At 35.2% G+C, this 26,804-nt stretch overlaps 2 protein-coding genes across 2 annotated transcripts; one reads left to right on the plus strand and one right to left on the minus strand.

Moving 5' to 3' along the window:
* Positions 1–2,687: 2,687 nt before the first annotated feature.
* On the minus strand, positions 2,688–26,305 carry LOC134279331 (N-acylglucosamine 2-epimerase-like). The gene is made up of 11 exons (XM_062761702.1): positions 25,880–26,305; positions 24,289–24,564; positions 23,922–24,048; positions 15,309–15,432; positions 11,484–11,559; positions 4,678–4,753; positions 4,257–4,426; positions 3,950–4,168; positions 3,580–3,661; positions 3,202–3,509; positions 2,688–2,815 (listed from the first exon to the last, which is right to left on the minus strand). Exons 1-11 carry the CDS (start codon positions 26,276–26,278, stop codon positions 2,720–2,722), a joined length of 1,953 nt encoding a protein of 650 aa, XP_062617686.1. The 5' UTR covers positions 26,279–26,305; the 3' UTR covers positions 2,688–2,719.
* On the plus strand, positions 22,136–24,372 carry LOC134279334 (UPF0739 protein C1orf74 homolog). Its single transcript, XM_062761706.1, has 2 exons — positions 22,136–22,411; positions 23,495–24,372. The coding sequence occupies exon 2, from the start codon at positions 23,506–23,508 to the stop codon at positions 24,235–24,237; it is 732 nt and encodes a 243-aa protein (XP_062617690.1). The 5' UTR covers positions 22,136–22,411; positions 23,495–23,505; the 3' UTR covers positions 24,238–24,372.
* Positions 26,306–26,804: the final 499 nt, after the last annotated feature.

Below are 26,804 nucleotides of genomic sequence, written 5' to 3' on the forward strand. Positions count from 1 at the left end.
GTACTTTCAAACATAATAACCGAGAGAAAAGCAAACACGAACCTCTAAAATATCAGAGGTGGGATCAGGTGCCAAGGTGGAGTGAGAGCCCCCAGAGACCGGTCACATCCGCCGTGTGCTCCTTGATTTGATCGGGAAATAACGAAAAAGGCAGTAAGGTCATCTGAAAGTACAAAGTGAGACCTTTTTGTTTTCATAAGGTGGGAATGAATGTGTTGCTGGGAATCCTTTCATAGTAACTGCCTCATGTTTGTCATCAATTAAAGCGCAACGATACAATGCATATGGATTGACAGCCATCAGTAAGGTTTTAACAGGTTTAACTCATCATACCCAATCTGTTTCTACTTTCTTTTCCTCCTTCCGTCTTCCCTCGTATAAAAAAAATATGTGTCACAACAATGTAGTTCTGTGCTTTGTCTGTTCAACTACAGGTGCAGATTTAGACGCCGAATCCTGTGCTCTTGGTCATGTGTACAGCCATGGACAACAGATAACAATGACAAGCAAAAATGTAAAATAAATAACTGAGAGATCGTAAGCTATCGTATCATTGATTAGATGAAACTTTCATTAGGCATTAATAATATTCCTTTCAGATTGCTATTACTGTAAACCAAAAAGATTAAATTTTTGTGCCCTAGGAAGCATAAAAAGCAAAAGGAATGGCCTGCAGCGATTAATATTTGAGAGTTAAAGTAGGTCCTGACAAATCACTGATTTTTCTTGCACACGAATAAAACCTGGTTTACAGTATCTGAATACTAGTAGATCATCAGAACCATCATTTTTACTCAAAAAGTTTGTAATCCTCTTGTCCATCTCTTTCATCCGGGTTAGAATAGGTCCTCAGTACCCCCTTGCTTGTCGTAAAAGGCGACTAAATGGGACGGTCCTTCGGATGAGACCGTATAAACCGAGGCCCCGTGTCACAGCAGGTGTGGCACGATAAAGATCCCTCCCTGCTCGAAGGCCGTAAGTGCCGAGCATAGGCCTAAATTTGCAGCCCTTCACTGGCAATGGTGACGTCTCCATATCTCTGATATATTCTGGAGAGGGACGTTAAACATTATACAATCAATCAATCAATCTTTGTATATAGATGATAACATTAAAGTCTGTCAATTCATCATAAATGGTATTTAGGTCAATTTCACATGCATTAAACAGGTACCTCAATGAATTGTTTGACTGAATGACTCTTATTTAACTTTCTTGAATCATAGAAATATGAGGTAAACCTTAATATGCACAATAAGCTATGTAATTGATGAAGCTATATGCATTGTGTTACAGCGAGGATGGTAAAGTAGGAAGCTAAGCTAGGAGAAACACATGCAGAAGTTCATAACGAGCTGTGTGACCCCGGGTAATCTGACTGTCTACGTGTGTAGCTCGGCCCTCAAACATTGCACCTGGCAGCAGATCAAGTATTACGTGTACAACCGAGTTCTAAAGGTCAGGAGGATGAGGGAGTAATACAAAGTCATAGCCGTTGAATAATTGCAAACGAAATCTCCATTTATTAAAAAATGTAACGAAAAAACGTAAGTTTTAATTGATTTAATGAACATTTCTCTAAACTAGAGACTCATATTTTATTTAATCATGAGAGTGAGACTGCAATGATGGATAGGATTTTTACATACCAGGGGGCACAAATGTAGGAATAAGATAAGAAAGGAAAAGGGTCTCTAGCTATGAACATTCTTGAAATCAATTTACCAACATCTTTGTAATGATGAGTTTTTCTTTGAATTCAGAATTTTAAAAATAATATCTAAGAGTAGATACTATAAGAAAAGTCTGTGTCAAAGAAACAGATGAAAACAAATCCAATAGTGGTCTATAACTTAGATAGTTTATGATGTCTATGTATCAGAATGGAAAGCTTTAGTTTTAGAATACAGATACTTTTTTAACAAACATGACAATCATTCAATTTTATTTTTTATATTGCTTGTATTGAGGTATATGCAAGGTACTATCACATAATATGTGGTCCTGTTACTCAATATCAATAAATCGTTACATTATAAACTCTAGACTTTGCTGCTTTAAACATTGATCAATAACATTACAGTATATAATTTACAATGGAACACAAGAGAAAACTGTCAGTTTTTATTTTCAAGGAGCTCCTTCAGCATTTTCTCACACATCATCAGGCATCGTGGAACATGAAAACAACCTAGAAGAAAATACAGTGATGTACATCTATCACACGGCTTTTATTACAGCACATTAAATATAAAGGCTTAAGAACAACAAAGATTCCTGGTCCCAGGATCATGAAAGGTCTTAAACTTAAGTCAAAATCTTTATGTTGTACTAAACTGTTAATGAAGTCAAGGAGACAAAAACTAAAACATTTGTAAATGTTGCTTCAAAATAGTTTTGATATCTGCAAATGTAGATATTAATTCAATTATCAATAAATATTTTAAAAGCAATTGAAAATTTGACTTAGGTCTAAGTTTGTTTCATGATCCTGGGGCCTAGCTGAGCATTCAATGGGCATCATTGTTTACTAGAGATACTGTAAAATCACATATTTTCCCGGGGTCAAATTTACGTGGGTTGAGGAAAATCTCTTGGTTTGTGGGGATTTGATTTCGTATGTAACATTTTACATTTACTTGGTGGACATGAATTCGTGGGGCTCCTCATACCTCGAAAACAACCTCCCACGAAAATTTGTGATTTCATAGTAGCTAATTTATGTACCTTTCCATGGTCCACCTTTGAAATCCAAACTAACAGAACCATCTTTTCTCAAGTAGCCAAACCATTCCCCATTTTCCTTGTCAACAAACTGAAGATAGAAATGAAATTACATGTATATAAAATGCATTGCTTTAATAAACTACATGTAGTAAGCCTTATCAGTGATATTTATATATGTAAGTAAGCACTTTCATATTTTTGGTACTTTTACAAATGCTAGTAAGTTCAGATTCATGTTGCACATAAACTTTTTAGGAATGAACACTAGCATAAATTTGCATTAGATTACACACCAGAACCTGAATTACTAGTAATCCACTTTGTTGTTGAAATGTAATGTTCATGATTTGGATAAACTCGCATTAACAAGAATAGTCAGAATGGGTTCATTTTAAAGCCAACAACACTATCAATTAAATTTTAGGAGAAGTAGTTTAACTTCAATCGAATGTCATGATGTGGCTTATGTTTTACATGTGAATAGCAGTAGTCAAATATCTGAGCGAATTTGTCCAGATGAGTTGGGTCCTTAGTCTCCTTGTAGGCCATCAGGAAGGCAATGAGTGCCTCATTGTGGGCCCACCAAAGCTTCATGTCCCACTCCAACTGCACCGGGCACCACCCATCCACGTCCAGGAAGTAAAACAGACCACCATTCTCCCGGTCCCAGCCATACTCAAAAGGCCGCACAATAAAGCTGTCTATCGCCACCTTCTTCAGATCCTTATTGTCAGAATGAGTGGCTTCAGTTAGAAGGAACCATCCAGCTTCAATGGAATGACCTGTTATAAACAGATGAAATCACGCCTGTTTTATGATCAGACAAAATGAGCTGTATTTATTATTAGGTACCTGGTATCATCAGCCGGCCTGCACTTCCACTCATCTCCTTCCCATCATTGGTCGTGGTCTCTAGTATGACGGTCCCATTCCTCTTTAGATAGAATGCAAAGAATTTTGAGGAAACACAAATAAAAAGTTGTATTCATGAATGACAGAGCTTTATACATACAAGTAAAATATGCTTTAAAAGAACATAAGGGTTTTTTTTCCACTGAGGACCATCCTACATATTTTGATTTGTTGTCAATCAGATTCTCTCAGCTGTAGTCCAAACCACAGAAACAAAAATGCTTTGCAGTCTAGCATACTAGTATATTTGATAAAGGATAAGGATTCATTTCCTACGGAATGTTGGATGATACGAACACAGTATAAATACCTGAACATGCTTCAGTGCATCACTTAGTGCCCATTTCTTCAGATCGTCATAGTTAAGGCTTGGGTCCATTGTTCTGAGCTGATCTATGATACAAAGTGTCATCATTGCAATAGCTAGCATACTCTTGGGCCTTACACCAGATAAGTTGGGAGACCCCAAACCCTCCCCATGACTCCGTATCCAGCCTGTTATCTTATCCATCATTGTGATTGCTTCTTTCTGTAGAAAATTTACAGTGGGTATTACACATCCAAAAAGAGCTTTAAAAGAAAAGATTAAGTGAGGCTTAATTAGAATGAATTTTTACCTTGTATTTTCCTACTCCTGTTGCTCTGGCGACCTCGGACACAGCCATCAGGTAGAAGCACTCGGAGAAGAGGGTTCTCTGGATCTTGATTGGTTTCCCATCTCTGGTAATAATTAAGGGGCATTTGTATGTGTTGGGGTCTCGCACATTTTTCATGAGAAAGTCAGCACCTAAAATAAAATCACGCTGTAACAAGCATTCCAACAGTATTTATAAAACATAAACTACATGTATATCTCTAACCAGCTGCAGCTAACTTTAAAATGTGTATATTTAATTAAAGAGGCTTAATCTTGAAACTGATAATGCATAATAACCGTGTAACATATATGCAATTTTTAATGGATGGCAAATGCATAAAGTTGCAAAGAAATGAGCGAGATGACAATTGCAACAATAACAAATAATAAAACCAGTATACCTTTCACGGCCTGTAGTAGTAGATCATCGTCTTTGAACCTTTCTACCTCATTGTACAATCGAGCATACATCCAAACCTACGATTCAAAACGGCTTAAATAAAACAAAGACAAATAATGATGAAACCTACAATGCAAAACATACCTCAAATATAACAGACAAATAATCCAAACCTTCCATATAAAACAACTCAAATAAAGCACATACACAAATAATCCAAACCTACAATACGAAGCAGCTCAAATAAAACACGTATATTATAGCTTGAAATTCATACACTTAAAATAGAACATATAGACGAAAAATCCATACCAACAATACGAAACAGCTCAAAAAGAATCAACAGACAATCAATTCGAAACAGCTAAAAAGAACTCATAGACAAGTAGTCCATACCTACAATACGAAACAGCTCAAAAAGAACTCGTAGACAAATAGTCCATACCTACAATACGAAACAGCTCAAAAAGAACTCGTAGACAAATAGTCCATACCTACAATACGAAACAGCTAAAAAGAACTCATAGACAAATAGTCCATACCTACAATACGAAACAGCTCAAAAAGAACTCGTAGACAAATAGTCCATACCTACAATACGAAACAGCTCAAAAAGAACTCGTAGACAAGTAGTCCATACCTACAATACGAAACAGCTCAAAAAGAACTCGTAGACAAGTAGTCCATACCTACAATACGAAACAGCTCAAAAAGAAACGAAACAGCTCAAAAAGTCCATACCTACAATACGAAACAGCTCAAAAAGAACTCGTAGACAAGTAGTCCATACCTACAATACGAAACAGCTCAAAAAGAACTCGTAGACATATACGAAACAGCTCAAAAAGAACCAATAGACAATCAATACGAAATAGCTAAAAAAGAGCTCATAGACAAATAGTCCATACCTACAATACGAAACAGCTCAAAAAGAACTCGTAGACAAATAATCCAAACCTAGCATATAAAACAGCTCAAATAGAACACATACACAAATAATCTAAACCTACAATTTAAAACGGCTCAAATAAAACAAAAATAACAAAAACTTACAACACAAAACGGCTCAAATAGAACACATACATGTACACAAATAATCCAAACTTGCAATACGAGGGCTGTTCAATAAATAATGTCACCAGTGCTCCGAAAGAAACCAAAAAACCGCTTAACTATTTCCCTGAAATTTGTCCCTTTAGTTGAAACACATGTCTGTAACACTTATATCCAATATTCCTTAAAAAGTTTATGTTTTTAGAACATTTTTGAGTATCGTGTATACGTATTTTAATTTTCAAATAAAAATCAGTAAACGACACTAGTTTCTTGTTTCTGGAAGGTGTTTTTTTTCAAGTTTGGCAAATGAAACTAGTTCAAGGGTGAAAGATCTTGCGAATATTATTGGGGTGACAAAACATGAACTTTCTGCTTATTCCGAAAATCCCTTTTCTATTCAGGACGTGTTGGTTTGGACTCTGTCATGAAGAAAATGAATGTAATAAATAATCGATTCTGGTTCCTTTTTCTAATAAACCTTTCGATTTTGGCAAAAGTTTTGCCTGCTTATAAGGCTCGTCCAGAAATTGAACGGCTTCCCCGAAAAAAAATCTGAACAATTGGACCACTACTATTGAAGAAAATGGCTTTTAAAGCCATATATGGCGTATGTACAATGGAAATTATTAGACTAAAATTATAAGAACTTATTATTTGTATCATTACTTTATATAAAAATAAGATAGAACTTTTCCGTAAATTACAAAATCTAAGTCAATTGCGTTATAAAGATATCACAATTTAAATTTGATTCTCGGAATTTTCTCCGACTCGGAAGAAAATACAAAAGATTTAAATAACACATTACAGAGAAGATAAAATCGTATTACATGTATTAGACGATGTGCTCTCCGTGTTCAGAATTGTATGAAAAGCTTTAATTTAAATGTATTAACTATATTTCTTTACTTAATTTTGAATTTTTCAAAAATATATTTTTTTGATCAGTTACGCCATATATGGCTTTAACTTTTTTGTGCTCTTGGAAATCTTGTCTCATCTGAAAACTTTGCTGTTTAGGTCACGTGCATTGTTTTCATGTTTCTTTTGGGGGTTCAAATCCATGGATTCAGGTTTTATTATCTGTAAGAATTTCAGACAAACGTGGATAACTATACAATTTCTGATTTTTAAATAATAATCGTTTGGATATTTTTACACGCTGATGTTTTTACTCATTTGTCCAAACATAGAGGGTAACCATTGAGTACTAAGCTTTTTAACTGTCAAATGTTTCTCTAAAAGAATGTTGACCACCCCTCAAATTTACTAGTATGCCTTCTTATTTTCCTATGCGTCTTAAAGTAAAAAAAAACTTCATCGATGATAATTTGATAAATTTTGACAAATATTACATTGGTTGTAGTAAAACAAAAGTCATAACATTTTTCAGTGATTTTTTTTTCATTTGGATGTTTAACAAGTTTTACAGCAGCTTTAATGACACGTTAATTTTACTCTTGTTTAAGGAAGGCCCACACTTTTACAGATCCGGTTCTAATTTTACACATCAATATAAAATTCTGATTTTCATTTTTCTTTGATGCCTATAATATCATTTTTGATCATATATAAAGTACACACACAAACACCTAATTGCTCATGTGTCTATATTAAATTTTTACTTTTTAAAAACATTGGTTGCTGTAAACATAACATTTTTCAGATATGATTCTTTTTTTTTTTCATTTGGATGTTTAAGAAGTTTTACAGCAGCTTTAATGACACGTTAATTTTACTTCATAAGTTTACATAAATTTTTGAACTGAGAGATTCTTTACCATTCATTTTTAATGCAGTGTCTCGAGTAGCCCTTGTTTTCCAGCTTCTCTAACTACATGTATATGATGAAACGAGATCACATGAACGGTTATCAATTTATTAAAGATTCAATATTAAGAGAAAGCCAAAGTCAATGTAAAATATTTTCTATATTGTACGTTACAGAGTTCATGACATTATTTATTGAACAGCCCTCATACAAAACAGCTCAAATACTACAAACAAAAATAGTCCAAACTTACATTATACAAAACGACTCAAATAGAACACACATGCTAATGATCGAAACCTATAAAAAAAAACCGGCTCTAATAGAAAACATGGGCAAATAATCCAAACTTACAATACGTAATATCTCAAATAGAACTCATAAAAAAAAATTTAATAATCCAAACCGACAAACAATACAAAATAGCTCAAATAAATAAACAGAAATGAATATCAAATAATCCCAGCCTACTAAACAAAATAGCCCAAACAGAACACAAAGACAAATAATCCAAACAATATGCGTCCGTCTGTCAAACACTGATACCCCCGTATGGCAATTTGTAGCCAAGGTAAAGTTTCTAAAATGCAAGTCAAACTCCAAGATCAATAAATCAAAAATGTTGTTACCAAAAGAAAGATCTCTCAGTGAATACACCTTTAAAATAGAAAAGATCAAACACCAGCCATTCATAAAGCTCTGAACAAAGTTAATTTTTAATAAAAGTGGATGAAATTCCAAGGTCACGACATGACTCAAAATTGAATGGTTCCTAGAGAAAGGATGTCATAAGAAATATACATGTGTAATAATAAAAGCCCCAGCGCAAACTATTCAAAAACTATGGCCAAGGTTAAAGTTTTTTCTAAGCAAGTCAAAACTCCAAGCTCAAGGTCTATGAGCCAAAAAGGTCTTGCCTTAAAGAATACACCTGTAAAATATGAAAATCCTAGTACCAACGGTTCAAAGTTATGGCCAAGGTCAATTTTTTTTAATTAAATGCAGGCTCTAATGTCAAGGTAAAAAAAAGTATGAAAATATTTGTGAGCATGAAAGTCCTAGCACTAACTGTCAAAAAAAATATGACCAAGTTTAAATTTAGGTTTTTTTTTTTTGCAAAAATGGGTCAAATTGCAAGGTCAAGATGTCAAATACATTGACACCCAAAGAAAAGTCGTCACAACTCATAAGAAATCGCTTGTGAAATGTAAAAGTCAAAGTTCCACCTAATCAAAAGTTATGGACAAAATTAAAGTATTTGTGGATAAGCGGACAGACTGGGCGAAAACTATATACTTCGAATTTTCGATTACGGGGCGTAACATTTAGCTAGGTTACCGCTTAGCGAAGCATCCCCTCGGTAAACGCGTTATTGTCACATCGTTTGATTTACGTTCATTAATCATTATAACTGTCTTAAATCCTCCAAGCATGTCATGAAGGTACGAAAGCCCAGAAGGCTCATTCGAGATTCGAGTTTCCAAATATTTCAAAATTGAAATTCGAGATTCAAAAAGTTTCGAGATTCAAGATCCAAACGAACCAATCAAAAGCGGGTTCAACATTTGATTACTTCCCTTTATTATGTTTTTACTATCAAGAAATAGTTCAAATTAATTATATCAAATGGTTCATTTGATTAAATTACAATGCAAGAAAAAGTGTTATATATATTAGAAGGAAATTTAAATAACTAATGTATTTTTGATCTGCAAAAAAAGATTTCAATTTATATTATAGATTCTTAAATATTAAATAGATTACATATATCAGGAGTATATACATTTTTGAATTGTCTACTAAGCGTCATTTTTATGAATTTCTTCTGTTAGGAAAACTACAGGTACTTGTGGGTGGGACCCCCCCCCCCCCTCCGCACACTCTCTTTATATTCAACCCAAGGGCTTATTGGAAATTTTTTTTCATAAGATATATTTATTTAACTTATTCATCATATATACAATAACAAAAAAATGTAAAATCCCCAGAATAATCGCTCAACATGCCCCCAAAATACCCACAATACATTATAAGAGAAAGATATGCCACTCCAGTCTGTTTACGTTGTACCCCCTCTGGTATTAAATGCATTTATTTTGTTTTAACTTTAAATGTCGATTCACACTGCAGGCGCAGATCCAGAAATTTTTCAAAAGGGGGGGGGGGGTGAAGTATTTTTCAAAAGCGGGGGTTGAAGGCGAAAACAGTTAAAACGTACGTTGTACACATACATATAGTTAAATAACTCAATAGAATATCGATACAGGGTGGAGTATGGTTTTTGAAAGTGGGACGTTGATCAATCTGGGAAAAAGTACTTGTATACATTACCAGAAAGTTTTTGAAAAAGAAAGGAAAATAAATCTCCGAACCTGAAAATCCTATTTTGTAAAGGGAGGGTTTTTATTTTGTTTTTACAACCGAATTTCTTTATATAATACAACATTAGCTTTTCACCTTACATTTCCTATAGTAAAAACACAACGAAAAAATTGGAACTTTCTTATTTCTCTTTCTCTTAAATTGCAAATCCAAAGGGGGGGGGGGGGGTTGCAACCCCCGTAACCCCCCTCATCCGCCACTGCAGTCACTGTCTCTAAATATACAATGTATTTCTGTCTTAGTCCATGCTATCGGACTGACTCTGCATCACGTAATAATCCCACATTTTCTCCGTAAACAGCATTCTTTCTTGTAAAGTGGGGTAATAAATTGTGTTTTTTTTGTTTTGTTTTGTTTTTTTTTTTTTGTTTTTTTTTTTTGGTTGAGCGATTATTCTGGGGGTTTTACGCTAGCGATTTTTTCGTATTGTAAGGTTACACATAACAGAGAAATAAGCCCTGGGGTTCAATATCAAGGGGATGGGGGTGGGGGGGGGGGTCTTGTCCACACGTGCGTTTTTCTAAAAATTAAGACAAGAAACATATATTGACGCAAGCGTCAAAAATCGGCCGCAAACCAATTTATTGTTCCTTTTATGGTCCCTCTAGATCCGCCACTACATTTCTTCTCTTTGAGTTGTAGCGGGAAAATTCTTGGCACATTGTAAAACGTGTTATCCTTGTCTGCTAAGGGCCAAATCTTGTAATATTCTGTAGCCTGCTAAGTCTTTTAATGAATTAACATTTAAACATATGTTTCAAAATGTTTATATATGTACATATGTACACGTCATTTTAAAATAAATACGTACAACAAATCCCGTTTGAATAGAGAAAGTAAAATTGCGTAATATACATAACGCGGTCTTTGCTTTAGACTACGCCCAATACATGTCCTAATTTTCTCTGCACCTCAAACATGTCTAAGTTCATAAATAGGATTGGATGAAATATTTACCTCATTCTTCATAAGAATTTTTAATTTTATGTTTATGGTGCGTTCTTCTTTAACCTTAAGACGCTCTTTTTAATATACTACTATATTAATGTCAAATATTTTTTATCTAAATTGTTTTAACTCCGCAGAAACGCACAGCAACTTCGAACTTTCATATCATAGAGCCGACCGCCTCCTGGCCGGTACTTAGTCGCCAATACAAAAATATATATACTCCTGATATATGTAATCTATTTAATATTTAAGAATCTATAATATAAATTGATATATTTTTTGCTGATCAAAAATCCATTAATTATTTAAATTTACGTCTAATATATATAACACCTTTTCTTGCATTGTAATTTAATCAAATGACCCATTTGATATAATTATATTGAATTATTTCTTGATAGTAAAAACATAATAAAGGGGAGTAATCAAATGTTGAACCCGCTTTTGATTGGTTCGTTTGGATTTTGAATCTCGAAACTCGAATTTTGAATCTCGAATTTCGAATCTCGTCTTTGGAAACTCGAATCTCGAATGAGCCTTCTGGGCTTTCGTATGAAGGTATAGGTATGTAAAACAAAAATATTTACTTATTTTGTAAAAAATCTTGCCATTTTTTTTAGATATCGACAATTGTTAAGAAAACATACCTGTCTCGCCTGTAGCCAGACATGTTTCGTATCATCATACACCTTCCCATCTTTACTTAGACAATTGAAAAATCCCCTGAAAAAAAAGGTCGAAAATATTCAAGTTATAAGCATTTTATGCCCCCGTGATCGAAGAATCGGAGTATCAAGTTTTTTCCCTGTCAGTCTGTTTGTCTATCTGCTTGTCTGTTTATCCGCAAAAACCTTAACCTTGACCATAACTTTTGATTTGGTGGGGCTATTGCTTCCATATTTCACAGGTGTATTTCTTGTGACAAGACGTTTCTTAGAGTACCACCAAAATGACCTCTTGACCTTAGAGTTTGACCCCTTTTTACCAAAAATTTCCAAACTGCATGTATAACCTTGGCCATAACTTTTAAACAGTTGCTGTTAGGGCTTTCATGCATCACTTGTGTGTTCATTGTGACAAGACCTTACAATGGGTATACATATTTTTATTTTACCTTGACCTCAGAGATTTCCCCACTTTTCAAAACCTTTAACCTTGACCATATCTTTTGAACAGTTAGTACTAGGGCTTTCATATTTCACAGATATATTCCTTGTGAAAAGACCGTACTTTGGATTCGAACAATTTGACCTTATATTTCTTGGGAAAAAACTTTCCTCTTTTCCGGCTATATCAGCTGCCACACGAAGGTATCAGTGTTTCACAAACACATCTTGTTTTGTACTGTGAGTTAATTGTACCAATAATTGATTTTTATGCCACCGTAAACGAAGTTTCGGGGATATATAGCTTTTGTTGTGTCCGTCTGTCTGTCTGTCTGTTTGTCCACAAAAACTTGAACCTTGTAGGTTGGGGCTATGGCCTTTCATATTTCACAGCTGTATTTCTTGTGACCAGTGATTGGGATAAGCACGCGCCCCGCGCCATAGTCGCATTAAATTTTAAAATGTCACATTAAAATTAAAAACGTTGCGCCATCGTGGCGCATATATATTCATGCACTACATACTTTTAAACTTTGAGCTTTCCCCCAAGTGCTTGTAGTCCCACAACAATCGCTGTCAATTTATGCTTGAAAAAACAGTATTTAATGTCGTTTTATGACTTTCTTTTCTCCAGTATCTAATCAAACAGTTACGTGTTTTCTGATTGGCTAACGCACGAAATAAACTGGTGTCAGGAGTGCAGCATGCTGCCAAAGAAAATACCTCGTACCGATGAGGGGCAGTCTTTTCTTAATTTTAACAATTCTAACAAAAAGAATTCAAGTAATCGGTAGAAAATGACTTGAAAGAAGTATAACATGCTGACAGAATGAATGGTGATGAATCTCACGGTAAGACTGATGATGTAGTCTAGGAGGAAAAACCGAAACGAAAATTTAACATGAGGGAAGCCGTATACCAGGCTTTAAATCATTTTAAAGATGTCAAACATCGGAGACAAAAAATAAAGAATTGAAATTAAATTGAAGTGTTTATTTTCTGACACTTGTGAATTTAAATACCGGTATACTAATTTTGTATCTTTTAATGTCGTCTTTCAATAATTTGACAATTTCAATTAAGTAAAGTCAACTGAAATTCTAACAACAACTAATCAACTGCAAGTTTGTAACTAGGAAATGTCCCATCAAAAAGTCTGTTTGGCGCATTGAATTTTGAAATGTCACATTGACACTGACTTGGAGTGCGCCATTGTCACATATACTCCCCAGCTTATCCCAATCACTGCAGTGACAAGACCTTTCTTCGAGTACCACCAAATCTGACCCCTTGACCTTGGAGTTTGACCTACTTTTACAAAAAAACATACCACACCTTAACCTTGGACATATATTTGAACAGTTGAAGCTAGGGTTTTCAAATCTCGCATGTGAATTCATAGTGACAAAACCTTTCAGTGGGTGTAAAATTAACCTTAGAGTTTGGTCCACTTTCGTCTTGGTCATAACTTTTGAATACCCCCGGTAGTTGGAGCTAGGGCTTTCAGTCCTTACATATATGTACATCCATTCATTTTGTCAAGGCCTTTTAGTGGGTATAAAATTTTTTGACCTTGACCTTATAGTTGTATCCACTTTTAAAAAAAGATAACCTGGGCAATAACTTTTGAAAAGTTATGACTAGTACTATCACTTTAAACAGATGTATTCTTTGTGACAGTATCTTTTAAACAGTAGGAACCAGGACATTTATACTTCACAAATGTATTCTTTGTGGAAAGACCTTTCATTGTACCTTGACCTTGGAGATTTCCGTACTTATGAAAAAACATTAACCTTGGCCATAACTATCTAACAGTATAGGATAGGGCTTTCATTTTTGACATATGTAATCCTTTTTAAAAGACCTTTCATTAAATACCAAAAACTTTGACCCTTTGACCTTGACCTTTGATTTTGTTGTAAAGTTAAAAAGCAAAACCTTCACCATAACTTTTAAAGGGTAAAGGCTAGTACTTTCATACTTTACATATTTTATCCTTGTGACAAGACCTTTCATTTGATATTAAGACTTTGACCCTTTGACCTTAACCTTAAAGTTTGAACTACTTTGAAAAATGTTTTAATCTTGGCCATAACTTCTATGCGGTTAGGGTTAGGGCTTCCATACTTTACAAATGCATTCTTTGTGGCAAGACCTTTCATTAGATATCAATTACCTTGACCTTTTGACCTTGGAGATTTTCGTACTTATGAAAAAACTTTAACAATAGCTATTACTTTTGAACTCTAAGGGCTACTGATCTCATACTTCACATATGTAATCCTTGTGAAAAGATCCTTCATTGAATACCAAGAACTTTGATCTTTTGACCTTGGAGTTTGGCCTACTTTTAAAAAGCAATCCTTGACAAAAACTTCAAAAGGGTTAGGGCTAGTCCTTTCAAACTATACATATTTAACAAGACCTTTTATTTCATAGCAAGACCTTTGACCTTAGAGTTTATCCTACTTTTTAAAATTTTTAATATCGGCCATAACTTTTGGAGGGTTAGGGCTAGGGCTTCCATACTTCATCTATGTATTTTTGTGGCCAACTTTCATATTTCACAATTTTATTTCCAGTGAGAATACCCTACTGTATCAATATATTAAATAATTTTTTGCATTTAAGAAAAGTTTAATCTTGACTATGTTGGCATACGAAGGGCATCAGTGTTTCACAAACAGATCTTGTTTTATATTTTGATCGATTTCTACATGTGTAATTATATACTCTATATCGTCTATAAAATATAGCCATCTTCGCTAGCCAAGGGTTTCTGATACGCTCCTCTCCTCATAAACCCTTGGCATACGGTGAAGTCAAAAGACGGGATTGTTTTCCGTCACGTGATCTCGAATCTATCAGATACGCACAGATTGCGTCATCGCCAGAAATAAAGACACGTGTTAAAAAAAAATTAAATCAAAGTTTTTTCAAGAATAATTAAGAAGCAATAATTGAGTTATGATTATTCATTATTTATAGAACAAACCTGAAGCTTCAATATAGATTCTTAATCACATATTTAGAAGATATTGGATGACACCATGGCTATTTTATCTTACGGATCGTTGTTTACTTGCGTTTTTCATTTCCGAGATTAAAGAGTGAAGATGTATCCCGAACGCAAATATCGTCATTTACAAAAAACAATTGCTGATTGGTCGACCTGGGTGTACTGAAATCCAATCAGAACTGTGGAAAAAAATCCCTATTTCTATGAACACCGTAGGCCAAGGGTTTATGAGGAGAGTAGCGTATCAGAAACCCTTGGCTAGCGAAGATGAAATATAGCTAGTCTATGGTTAAAAATTTTAGAATGGGAAGCATGTATAACAGAAACGAGACGCGAGTCCTTACCCATATTCCTCGTCCTTTGAATGCTGTCTCCAGAACTGGACGGTTCTATCCAGGTCGTTCTTGATCTTGTCGTAGAATTCCGACAGGCGATTAACACTCATTCTGGAACAATGGCCGTGTTCACCTGTTCACCTGTTCACCAAGTGTAAATAAACTTTTATCTCTGATTATACGGACGCTTATAAACACTCAGGAGGGGCAAATAATGTACTTAAACTAAATGACATGATATGTCTTCTAATTTTGAAGCATATTTTTATGCGCCCGGATCGAATGGAGAGTGCATATTGTTAGCTATAGCCGAAGGAGTGCTTTTCTGATCACATTTTGTCCGGCGTCCGTCTGTCGTCTGTCTGTCTGTCTGTCCGTCTGTCTGTAAACTTTTCACATTTTCGACTTCTTCTCAAGAACCACTGGGCCAATTTCAACCAAACTTGGCACAAAGCATCCTTGGGTGAAGGGGATTCAAGTTTGTTCAAATGAAGGGCCACGCCCTTTTCCAAGGGGAGATAATCATGAATTTGTTAAAAATTAATTGCATTTTTAAAAAATCTTCTTCTCCAGAACCGCTGGGCCAGGAAAGATGAAACTCATGTGGAATCATCCTCAGGTAGTGTAATTTTTGTTCAAATCATGACCCCCATGCAAGGGTGGGGCCAAAATGGCCGACCCAAGTTTTACATAGGAATATATAGGAAAAATCTTTAAAAATCTTCTTCTCCAAAAACCACTGGGCCAGGAAAGATGAAACTCATGTGGAATCATCCTGAGGTAGTGTAGATTTAAATTTGTTCAAATCATGACCCCCGGGGCAAGGGTGGGGCCAAAATGGCCGACCCTAGTGTTACATAGGAATATATAGGAAAAATCTTTAAAAATCTTCTTCTCCAGAACCACTGGGCCAGGAAAGATGAAACTCAGGTGGAATCATCCTCAGGTAGTGTAGATTCAAGTTTGTACAAATCATGACCCCCGGGGGTAGGGTGGGGCCAAATGGCCAATAAGTTTTACATAGGAATATATAGAAAAAAATCTTTGAAAGTCTTCTTCTCAAGAACCACTGGACCAGGAAAGATGAAACTCATGTGGAATTATACTCAGGTAGTGCAGATTCATGTTTGTTCAAATCATAACCCCCGGGGCAAGGGTGGGTCCAAAATGGCGGACCCTAGTTTTACATAGGAATATATAGGAAAAATCTTTAAAAATCTTCTTCTCCAGAACCACTGGGTCAGGAAAGTTTAAACTCATGTGGAATCATCCTCAGGTAGTGTAGATTCAAGTTTGTTCAAATCATGACCCCCGGGGGTAGGGTGGGGCCAAAATGGCAGACCCTAGTGTTACATAGGAATATATAGGAAAAATCTTTAAAAATCTTCTTCTCCAGAACCTCTGGGCCAGGAAAGATGAAACTCATGTGGAATCATCCTGAGGTAGTGTAGATTCAAATTTGTTCAAATCATGACCCCCGGGGCAAGGGTGGGGCCAAAATGGCTGACCCTAGTTTTACATAGGAATATATAAGAAAAATCTTTAAAAATCTTCTTCTCCAGAACCACTGGGCCAGGAAAGATGAAACTCATGTGTTATCATCCTCAGGTAGTGTAGATTGATGTTTGTTCAAATCATGACCCCCGGGGCAAGGGTGGGGCCAAAATGGCCAACCCAAGTTTTACATAGGAATATATAGGAAAAATCTTTAAAAATCTTCTTCTCAAAAACCACTGAGCCAGGAAAGATGAAACTCATGTGGAATCATCCTCAGGTAGTGTAATTCAAGTTTGGAAATCATGACCCCCGGGGCTAGGGTGGGGCCAAAATAAAACCCAAGTTTTACATAAGGATATATAGGGAAACCTTTTAAAATCTTCTTTTCAAGTACTTCAAAGCTTAATATGATTAGTGATATTTATATGGAATCATCCTCAGGTAGTGTAGATTCTAGTTTGTTCAAATGATGACCGCCTGGAAGGGGGGGGGGGAAATTCAAGCCCGATGTGCTCAGGTGAGCGCTGTGGCCCCTGGGCCTCTTGTTTTGTCTTGTATGTCTGTTTGTCTAGCTGTTTGTTTGTCTGTTGTCAACTGTAACCTGATTATAGAGAATATCTTTCTACAAACAAAAAACAAATGGTAGGGATCCTCTATTTGTCCACATGAGCAATTTGGACAGCGAAATAGGACAGCGTTAAAAATACAATTATGTCTTAGTCGTGTATGAATGATATTCCAAAATCTCTTTCCAAAAGAAAAATACTTTGGTTTACAATATTGCTTAGCAGACATTTTTAAAAACATTTTATGGAAGTTGCCTCCCTTATGTTGAGTTTAATTTCATTCCACTTTCTAACTGTGTCTGGAATAAGAGATTTATTAAATAATTCTATACTGCATTTGGGCATGGAATAGTGGGAAGAATTTGGAGTAGATTACTAGTATTATGAAATATAGCCTCTAATATCAGGTATTATTTTTTTAATGTAAGTGGGTACTAAATTGTTGTGTATTTTGTACATTCTTACTAAATTAGTTCGATTTCTTCTATTTTCCAAAGGTTCCGATCCAGTTTCCATATAAAGTGGATTTTTGGAAGCAATAAGTGTAAGACCAGTTACTATTCTAGCAGCAATAATTGAACTTTCTCAAGCTTTGTAATGTCTGCTTTTGTTCATCCAGACAAAACTTCAACAGCATATTCCAGTTGTGGTCCAAATGGTATATTTCTAGATGTTGATATACAGTAGATTGCCCATGTAAAAATTCTGACTGATATTCATAAAAAAATAGCTGGCTATTAAAGAAACTGTTGTTCACTGTTAATGACAATTACACGATGGAAATTAACTGCTCTTTTATTGACTGAATAAAACCTTATTCGAAGAATTAAGGTATGTTCTTGAGTGATGGTGACTGAGAATTGGTATAAAAACAACAAGTTGAAAGTTAGCGGAAGATAACTTGAGCACTATTAATACAAAATTTTCAAATATAATATTCATGCAATAGCAGATAGAAAATTTTGATACATGTAAACATACAATTGAACAATTTCAAGGCTTGTAGTTGCAGGTTTAAAATCCTTTATCTTTATTATTTAATGTATAATGTCCAAGACTTACATCTTATAGCATTAAGTAAATACTAGTTAAACATACATCAAACATACATGTGTGGCAGGGCGTTATAAACATATGTAGGACAGGTATTTCATAATGTTAGATACTGAGTATATCAATTAACTTTAAATAGTAATATATAATTTCTACTGATATACATTACACAGAAAATGATTCTGTGACACTTGAAAGCATGTTTAAGGTAAATACCTAAATGCCTCAGTTCCTTGCCGTTCTTTATACTTTGCAGCTGGCTGTATTAACTTCAAAACTGAAGGTTTTTCCAGTAATATTTCTTAATGTATCGACATCTAATTCACTAAATTGATGACATATTAAAATAAAATCAAATTTATCCTCGATATTTAAGTTTTAAAAGCTGTACTTGATAATTAGTGGTTCGTTAAAGGAGATAAGGGAATTAGGCATGTATGACACTGCACAAGTTAAAACAGCATAATTATATGATTCCCAATTAAAAAAAGAAAGTAAACTAGAAAAGAAACTCGTTGCGAGCAACGAGAGGTCTTCCGCCCGATTCTGAAAAAAAACCCCGCAAAATTGAGCTGAAAAAAAGTGATAAAGAACATATTGATAAAAGCATGCCTACTACAGTCAGGGAATCAGATAAAATTTATGTTCAATAAATTAAAATCAGATCTTTGAGACAAGAATGTTAATATGAACTCCATTCAACGATATTTTGAAAAATGATTTTCTTATATTTTTTTTCTTTTCTATTATTTGAATATGACACAAGTCTGCATGAGCAAAACAGTGGTTACGTTTAATACTTACTATGTACATCCATATTGTTTCTTAGAAACTATTACTTATACCTATGATTTAAAATCTAATTTTCCAAAACAAAAGATACTAGGTATCCTATTTCATTTGCACATTTAGTCTTTTCTTTTTCTACTTTGAGAACCAGCCAAAACTAATCATAGAAGACGTTTCAGACGACCAAGGATTAAATCATAGTTTGACACAGAATTATAACGTAACAACGACGTGAGAATCCAAGTATTCCTTTACATTTCATTTATCCTATTTTACTTTCATTCAAGCAAACGCTCGGCTGACTTCGTAAACCCTGAATTGCGAAATGTCGGATATGACAGAGACAGCCGCCATTTTGGACCCGCTTCAGATTTTTAAATGTTAATATCTAGAGTTTGGATTTATCAATATTCAAACAAATGATACAGTGAGCATTAAAAGAAAGGTTTTTATTAGCATTCCAAAAATAAATGAAAAATATTGAGAAACAAAAAAGTTAGAAAATACGGATTTTTTAATTTCGCTTCTGATAGCAACCGGAAGTAGTAACGACGCACAAAAAGGTAATTCCGCAAATCTAGAAGTGATCATCTATCATCTCTAATAAGTCTCCAGTTAATATCTTAAGCCATTTTTGAAAAAAAGGGGGAACAAAATTCCGTTTTAAAATCAGAAAACTGTCAATATCTTGGAACCGAAGGTGAGTATTCCAAATTTTCCTTGTCATGCCACAACTTCATATAACGACGCATAATTCCTGAAAGTTTCATTGAAAACCACTGAATAGTTTTCGAGAAATCGCCTGCACAAAATTTTGGGGAAAAAAATAATAATAATAATAATAATAATAAGAAACAGTATAATTATATGAAGGTCTTCCGTGAAGACGGAAGACCTTAATAAAAAACGGAAAAGGTGCAAAGGCGTCTAAATGATAAATATTTCAGCTTTTATTTAAAACAAGCAAAACTTAAGACTCCTCCTTCAAAACTACTGGCATTAAATCAAAATATCCCGCTCTAAAACTAGAATGCGTATGACATGGCATTCGAAAAGGGTATCCCTGAGCAGTTAAGAAGTTGGATGAATAACGCGAATTAAATCGATCAAATCGCTTACCAGTTTATTGGTATTTCTTTGGTTGTTATTTAACAACATAAAGATCAAAGCAACATTTTACAATTATAACAACATACATGCCATTACTCCATGTGTTCACTATGCGAAGCCAATTCAAATAATGTGTTCGGAACTCACCTCTTTTTACCTCACCTAAGCAGAAGGCTCAAATGAGCTTTTCTGATCAAAATTTGTCCGTCGTCTGTCGTTATCTACGACGACGATGACGACGACGACGCCGACGTCGTCGTCGTAAACTTTTCACATTTTCATCTTCTTCTCAAGAACCACTGGGTCAATTTCAACCAAACTTGCCAAAAAGTATCCTTAGGTAAAGGAAATTCAAGTTTGTTCAAATGAAGAGCCACGCTCTCTTCCAAGGGGAGACAATTATGAATTAGTGAAAAATTAATGGCATTTTTAAAAAATCTTCTTCTCAAGAACCACTGGGTCATGAAAGATGAAACTCATGTGGAAACATCCTCAGGTAGTGTATATTCAAGTTTTTCAAATCATGACCCCTGGGGGAAGGGTGGGGCCACAATGGCTGATCAAATTTTTACATAGGAGTATTTAGGGAAAATTCTTTAAAAATCTTCTTCTCAAGAACCACAGGGCCAGGAAAAATTAAACTTATGTGAAAGCATCCTCAGGTAGTGTAGATTCAAGTTTGTTCAAATCATGACCCCCAGGGGTAGGGTGGGGCCACAATGACCGATCAAAGTTTTACATAGGAGTATATAAGGAAAATCTTTAAAAATCTTCTTCTCGAGAACCACAGGACCAGGAAAGATGAAACTCATGTGGAATCATCCTCAAGTAGTGTAGATTCAAGTTTGTTTAAAATATGACCCCCGGGGGTAGGGTGGGGCAACAATGGCCGACCAAAGTTTTACATAGGAGTATATAGGGAAAATCTTTAAAAATCTTCTTCTCATGAACCACTGGGCCAGGAAAGATGAAACTTATGTGGAAGCATCCTCAAGTAGCGTAGATAAAAGTTTCTTCAAATCATGACCCCCGGGGGTAGGGTGGGGGCCACAATGGCCGATTAAAGTTTTACATAGGACTTAATAGGGAAATCTTTAAAAATCGTCTTCTCAAATTTGTTCAAATTATGACCCCCAGGGATAGGGTGGGGTCACAATGGGGGATCCAAGTTTAACATTAAATATATTTTAAAAAAATCTTCTTCTCAAGAATAGCAAAGCCATATTACAAATGTATTAGTGATACTAGTATTTATATGGAAGCATTTACGGGTAGTGTAGAATTAAGTTTGTTCAAGTCCTGATTTAAATTTATTCAAATCATGGCCCTTTGGGGTAGGGAGGGAAACAATGGGGAATCAAAATCAAGTTTTTATGAAGTTATATATAGGAAGAAAATGTTTTCAAAGTATTTTTTATCAAGAACAGCAAAGTCCATCTTCCCAAGTCAAAAGTTTCTGATCCGCTCCGCTCCGGGGGCGGAGCGGATCAGAAACTCTTGACTTGGGAAGATGAGCAAAGTCATATGCTGTATTAATATGAAAGCATTCTCAAGTAGTATTAAATTCAACATCCCCCTTCTGATTTGTGCTTTTTCCTAGCAGATTTTCTCAGGTGAGCGATGTGGCCCTTGGGCCTCTTGTTTTCGATGGATTGAAATACCTATATATGTATACGAGGTTTTGTGTAGCATTCAAATATCGACGGATTACTTTGAGTAACTAGCTAAAATTCATAAATATCTAAGAGGAGAGAGAAGTACTGAACAATACAATATAAACGAAATATTTCCCGAACGGTCTACTGTAGTGTAATGCACAAACGGTGCTAGGTCACTTTAACTGAACACCGTATGCAATGTTAATGTTGTGAAGTTTTAAGTAATTTTAATGATGAATATTTACTACACTATATGTGGGACTTTATGACTTGAAACGGTATTCGCATTTCCCCTCGAACAGGGTCCTCTGTGGTGTGATCTTATGCGAGACAGGAGTTTCGATACGGAAGCCCATTGCAGCTACAAAGTTCTTAAGGAACAGCATACTTTATTATTGCACTTTTTTTATTTGCTCCAATTTGTGCACTTATAAGACGGGTGAGTATTCAATATATACAAAAAGCAATTTATATACATTCGATTTAATTTGATTTTGTTATCAAAAACAGTACTGTACCTTACATTAGCTTAGCCTTATCCACTTGCTGTGAGTGGGGAAGCTTGATCTTTTATCAAACCTGCGACACCTCGATTGGAAATGCATTTTTTCATCCATTCTGCAAGTAGAAAAAAAACTCAGCAGATTTTGTGCTAATATCAATATGTACTGATAGTCCATCGGTGGCAAAATGTGCAGTGACAAGACTGTCTATCTTAGTTTTGTTCAGACAAGCGAGCTAAAAATCTGCAGTTTATATTAACGGAACAGATAGCTTCAGAAATGTAGTTCTCTGCCTAAGAAAATTCGGACAGATAAAGCAGAGAGCCAAAGATTTATGCATTGTAAAAGCCTTCGATCTACACCGCCGATTTTTTTGTCGCTTACTTCAGGTATTATTTCTTGTAGTTTATGTAGTTTAGTACTTTTTACCTTCTTAGAATGGTATCCAATAATTAATCATATATTTTAGTCCAATTAGTGATACTTTATTTACCTTCCAACGATCCGAAACAGTCATCTATGGATTTGAAATGTCGGTTTTAGATTACCATTTTTACGACTACTTCCACAAATGGCTATTCTTGTAAAAAACATTATATTGAATGCGTTAAATGTATCGTTAATTATCAGATATCATTTAATACGGCTAGGGAAATATTAAATACATGTATAAGAAATACTTAATACCTGAAGTGAGCGACAAAAAATCGTCGGCGTAAATCGAAGGTTGTTACTACGCATGGATCTGTAGCTCTCTAGTTTATCTGTTCAAATTTTCTCAAGCAGAGAGCTACAGTTCTGTAGCTACGGACCAGATGGCAAGCTAATCTACGACCAAACGTCTCTGATCTGCAAATGCTTTCAATTTTTTCTCCATTTTTAGAGGGAGGGGATTTATTTATTAATGTCGAAAAGTAGAAAGGCTGATTTTATGAAATGAATTCTATTTGTAATAATTGTATATCGCAAATGTCTTTTCCCAATTGTACACTATAAAAAAGCTACTTTTTTAAATACAGATTTTCAAGTCATGGATACCAGTGTTCCCTGGGCGAACTTAATCAGTACACATTTAGGAAGTAAATTAAAGCACAGATCTAATGAACTTCAATCTAACATTCAGTTTGTTGATTTCGGACTTAAACCGGCCTATTTAGTGGACTTTGGAGTAAGTACTTTAGAGTCTGTAGTAAATCTTGTGATTGACTTGAAATGCTCTAATCTTATCCACAACAACTTAAAGGCTGTAGCGATAGGAATGGACTATCTTATTGTAAATCCAGAAGAATTCGTCAAGTTGCACTCTGAATCATTGATGGTAAAATTTGTAGATATATCATCAACAAATGATACACCGAAGATTTTAGATAAAAATGATGTTTTAGAACTTATAATCTCCACGTGTTTTTCTATTGTGATGGAAGACGGAGTGGCTTCTGAGTATACAGAAATTAAGGATGTGAATCTTTCCACTGTGTTCGGTCTCCTCATTGGGTACCCTGTTGTGTATTGGTTCGACTCTGACAGTCTGGACCGTGTGGGTAATCCACAAGTCGTCCAGCACGTGGAAGTCCTGGGCAGAAGGACAGACACACAGACAAACGTTATTTACTCATTCAGTTTCCCAGACTGTCTTTGTGCCTTAGAGGAACACGTGAATAAATGGTTCGAACGCTGGAGAGAAAATGGGAAATGGAAACAAATGTTTCAAACAGTTTCTCTTAAGTTTGAAAGAAAAACACTTGTATCGTTTGTATTGTAGACTTTATGTATATTATAGACATAAATTATCATGTGTTTGTGTTGTGTTTTAGTTGTGTGTAACACAGTACAGGTAGACAGCGGCGTCGTGGAGAGCCGTCGGTGTGTAGTAGTGCAGCAGACGTTCTTTCCACACTGACCAGGCCTGGGCGTCTGTCAATTTAGGGATCGGACGATTCAGAAGAGTAATGGGGGTTCCCGTCTCGTAGTGTTTGGCCACCCACTCCACGGCCGCCTTGATGCCGTTAGCTCGGGTGTCCTTCAGACAAATACATGTGGTTGGCTCAGGTGGGTTGGCCAGAACATCTTGCCATGATGTCTCGTAAATCTGTAAGCGATCACACAATAGTAAGATAAATGGTGGTTAAATCTTATGAAGAAAGAAACATGTGGAGGTAACGAACAGTATTCAATATCAAAGGTCCATAAAACAATACAAAATAGGAGCAGAGCAAACACGGACCTCCAAAACAACAGAGGTGGGATCAGGTTCCATAGAGGAGTAAGCATCCCTTGTTGACCGGTCACACCCGTTGTGTGCCCCATGTCATGATCGGGAAATAACGGATCATTTCACTGGATAAATAATGGACTAACAATAAGTATGAAAAACGTCAGTCAGCATTTGACTCAATGATAAATTGTATTTGCTGACAAGGTCACTTTATCGACCATAGAACTTACTCCTATTTTTATTGTTTTATGGACTTCTGGTCTTGAATACCGTTCATTCTCTCCACATGTTTCATCTAAACACACTAGGTGGGAAGTGTTAAGACTAATATAACAATCTTTAAATATGAGAATTTTTCACAAAATTTACGTGGTACAAAATAGAAAGTGTAAAATTGTTATGAGAAAAAATACAACGCTTTCCTACCCTAAACTCTACCCAACGAACTGAATTTCTCAAAAATACTTTAAAAGTTTCGTAAAATGCTTTCCAAAAATCAAAATATCAAGCCTCTTTCTTTACTCTTCAGAAAAATATTAACAACAGTGAAGGAGAAGCTTCAGGAGTATTGCACAACAAAATATTCCAAAAGTGGTTTTTATCAAATATGGATACTTAAAACTCAGAATAACCACTGGTAACATTTTAATGATCAGAAATCACAAAATTTGACCAATAAAAATAAAACTTAAATTATTGGTAACCTATAAACTTTTTGATAACAAAAACATTCTGATTTAAAGCAAAAGTACTCCGAGATTAATATTATATACTAGTATTATAACTGGCAATATCTATGTCATTTTCACATATTCATTCTGATATTTGGATACTATATAGTATTTATCTTAGAAAAAGACGGTAACCTTGTAAAAAAAAACTTTATGAAAGATGTATTACGTGACGTCTGACGCCAACTTTTCAATTGTAAACTTTCCTTATTTCTTTCGTAATATACACTGTACAATGACCACCTGCATAGACGTTCTTATGCAGTTTATTCGATACACAGAGCTTCAGAATGATACCATTCCAAATGTCTTAGCAATCCCTATTTGGTAACCCCAAAACCCGACCCCCATATGAATCCCTTTTAGACTTCAATTTTAGTTAAAACAAACTGTGCTTGAATCTTATCGTATAATGATTTAAAAAAAAAACTTCGTGTAAAATAACATTATGGTTCTACCTTTTGCCATAGATCCCACATGTGGAAAACGTGTGCAATTCTCTCAACAGAAGACCAGTGTGGTCCCAGTCCGTCTTTTGAGTTCCCCACAGTGGACAGTATTTTGTCCACCATGTTCATCGTCGACGTGGCGAAGTCTGTGGAGATGTGGAAATGTGGAGCGTAGGATAGGACATTCTGATCTTGTGATAAGTCTTGGTTCACTGTAGGAACTTTGTTCTGTTCTGTCGCCATCGGGTTAAACATCCGCAGGCCCTCCACCGTCATAGAGTGAATAGCGTGGGCTATTGTCTCATTGTATCTGGCTGAGATCCCCGCGTTATGGAAGGCCTCTTTGCAGACCTGACTCGGGGCAGCAGTAACTGTCGTAAGACACAGTGTAAAAGCTAGAAGTAACATTGTACTGTAGATAGGAATGAGAAGTGTTGGTTCTTTTTTATTTAAGGTATCTCTGCTTTTATAGAGACTTGCAGCTGTCCCTTTTATCATAAACTCCACACCTTTATCTGCAGGTGCTCAAACTCCTATCTTATTACGTAATATGTGTTTCCAACTTTAAGTATACACTGTATATGTGTTAATCCTGAGATTAAAAAATGATTTTGATGGTCGAGGAAGTTTTTTAACTTAAAAAAAGATTTATATGGTACTGTTATTACATGGGAAATTATTTGGTGTATCTAAGAAAGACAATATGAGGTTTTTGTGACACTACGTGTCTTTTTAGCTGTCTTTAGTTGTTTTAGTTAGTTGTTCGTCTCTGACGAAGAGTATTTAACATAGCGCCGAGTTAATGATTCAGTCTGTTCAAGTCTATTGATTGAAGAAAATCTAAATAACATGATATGTCTGTTTAAAAGTCAATAATAGAAAAGTCTTAGTTGGTGCCGAAGATGCTTTAAGATAAACAACACCTATCAACAAA

The sequence above is a fragment of the Saccostrea cucullata genome, unplaced genomic scaffold (assembly GCF_032062105.1).
Source record: "Saccostrea cucullata isolate Sc308-1 unplaced genomic scaffold, CSIRO_AGI_Scuc_v1 ctg96, whole genome shotgun sequence".
Classification (NCBI taxonomy): domain Eukaryota; kingdom Metazoa; phylum Mollusca; class Bivalvia; order Ostreida; family Ostreidae; genus Saccostrea; species Saccostrea cuccullata.

Bases quoted from the DNA above. Each gene is read 5' to 3' on its own strand.
- LOC134279334 (XM_062761706.1), top strand. From the start codon at position 23,506: ATGGATACCAGTGTTCCCTGGGCGAACTTAATCAGTACACATTTAGGA.
- LOC134279331 (XM_062761702.1), bottom strand. From the start codon at position 26,278: ATGTTACTTCTAGCTTTTACACTGTGTCTTACGACAGTTACTGCTGCC. The intron at 15,433-23,921 runs GTATACTCAGAA...ACAGGTGAACAG, and splicing joins GATTCACATCCTTAATTTCT to GTGAACACGGCCATTGTTCC. The intron at 11,560-15,308 runs GTAAGGACTCGC...CTTTTTTTTCAG, and splicing joins TCAAAGGACGAGGAATATGG to GGGATTTTTCAATTGTCTAA.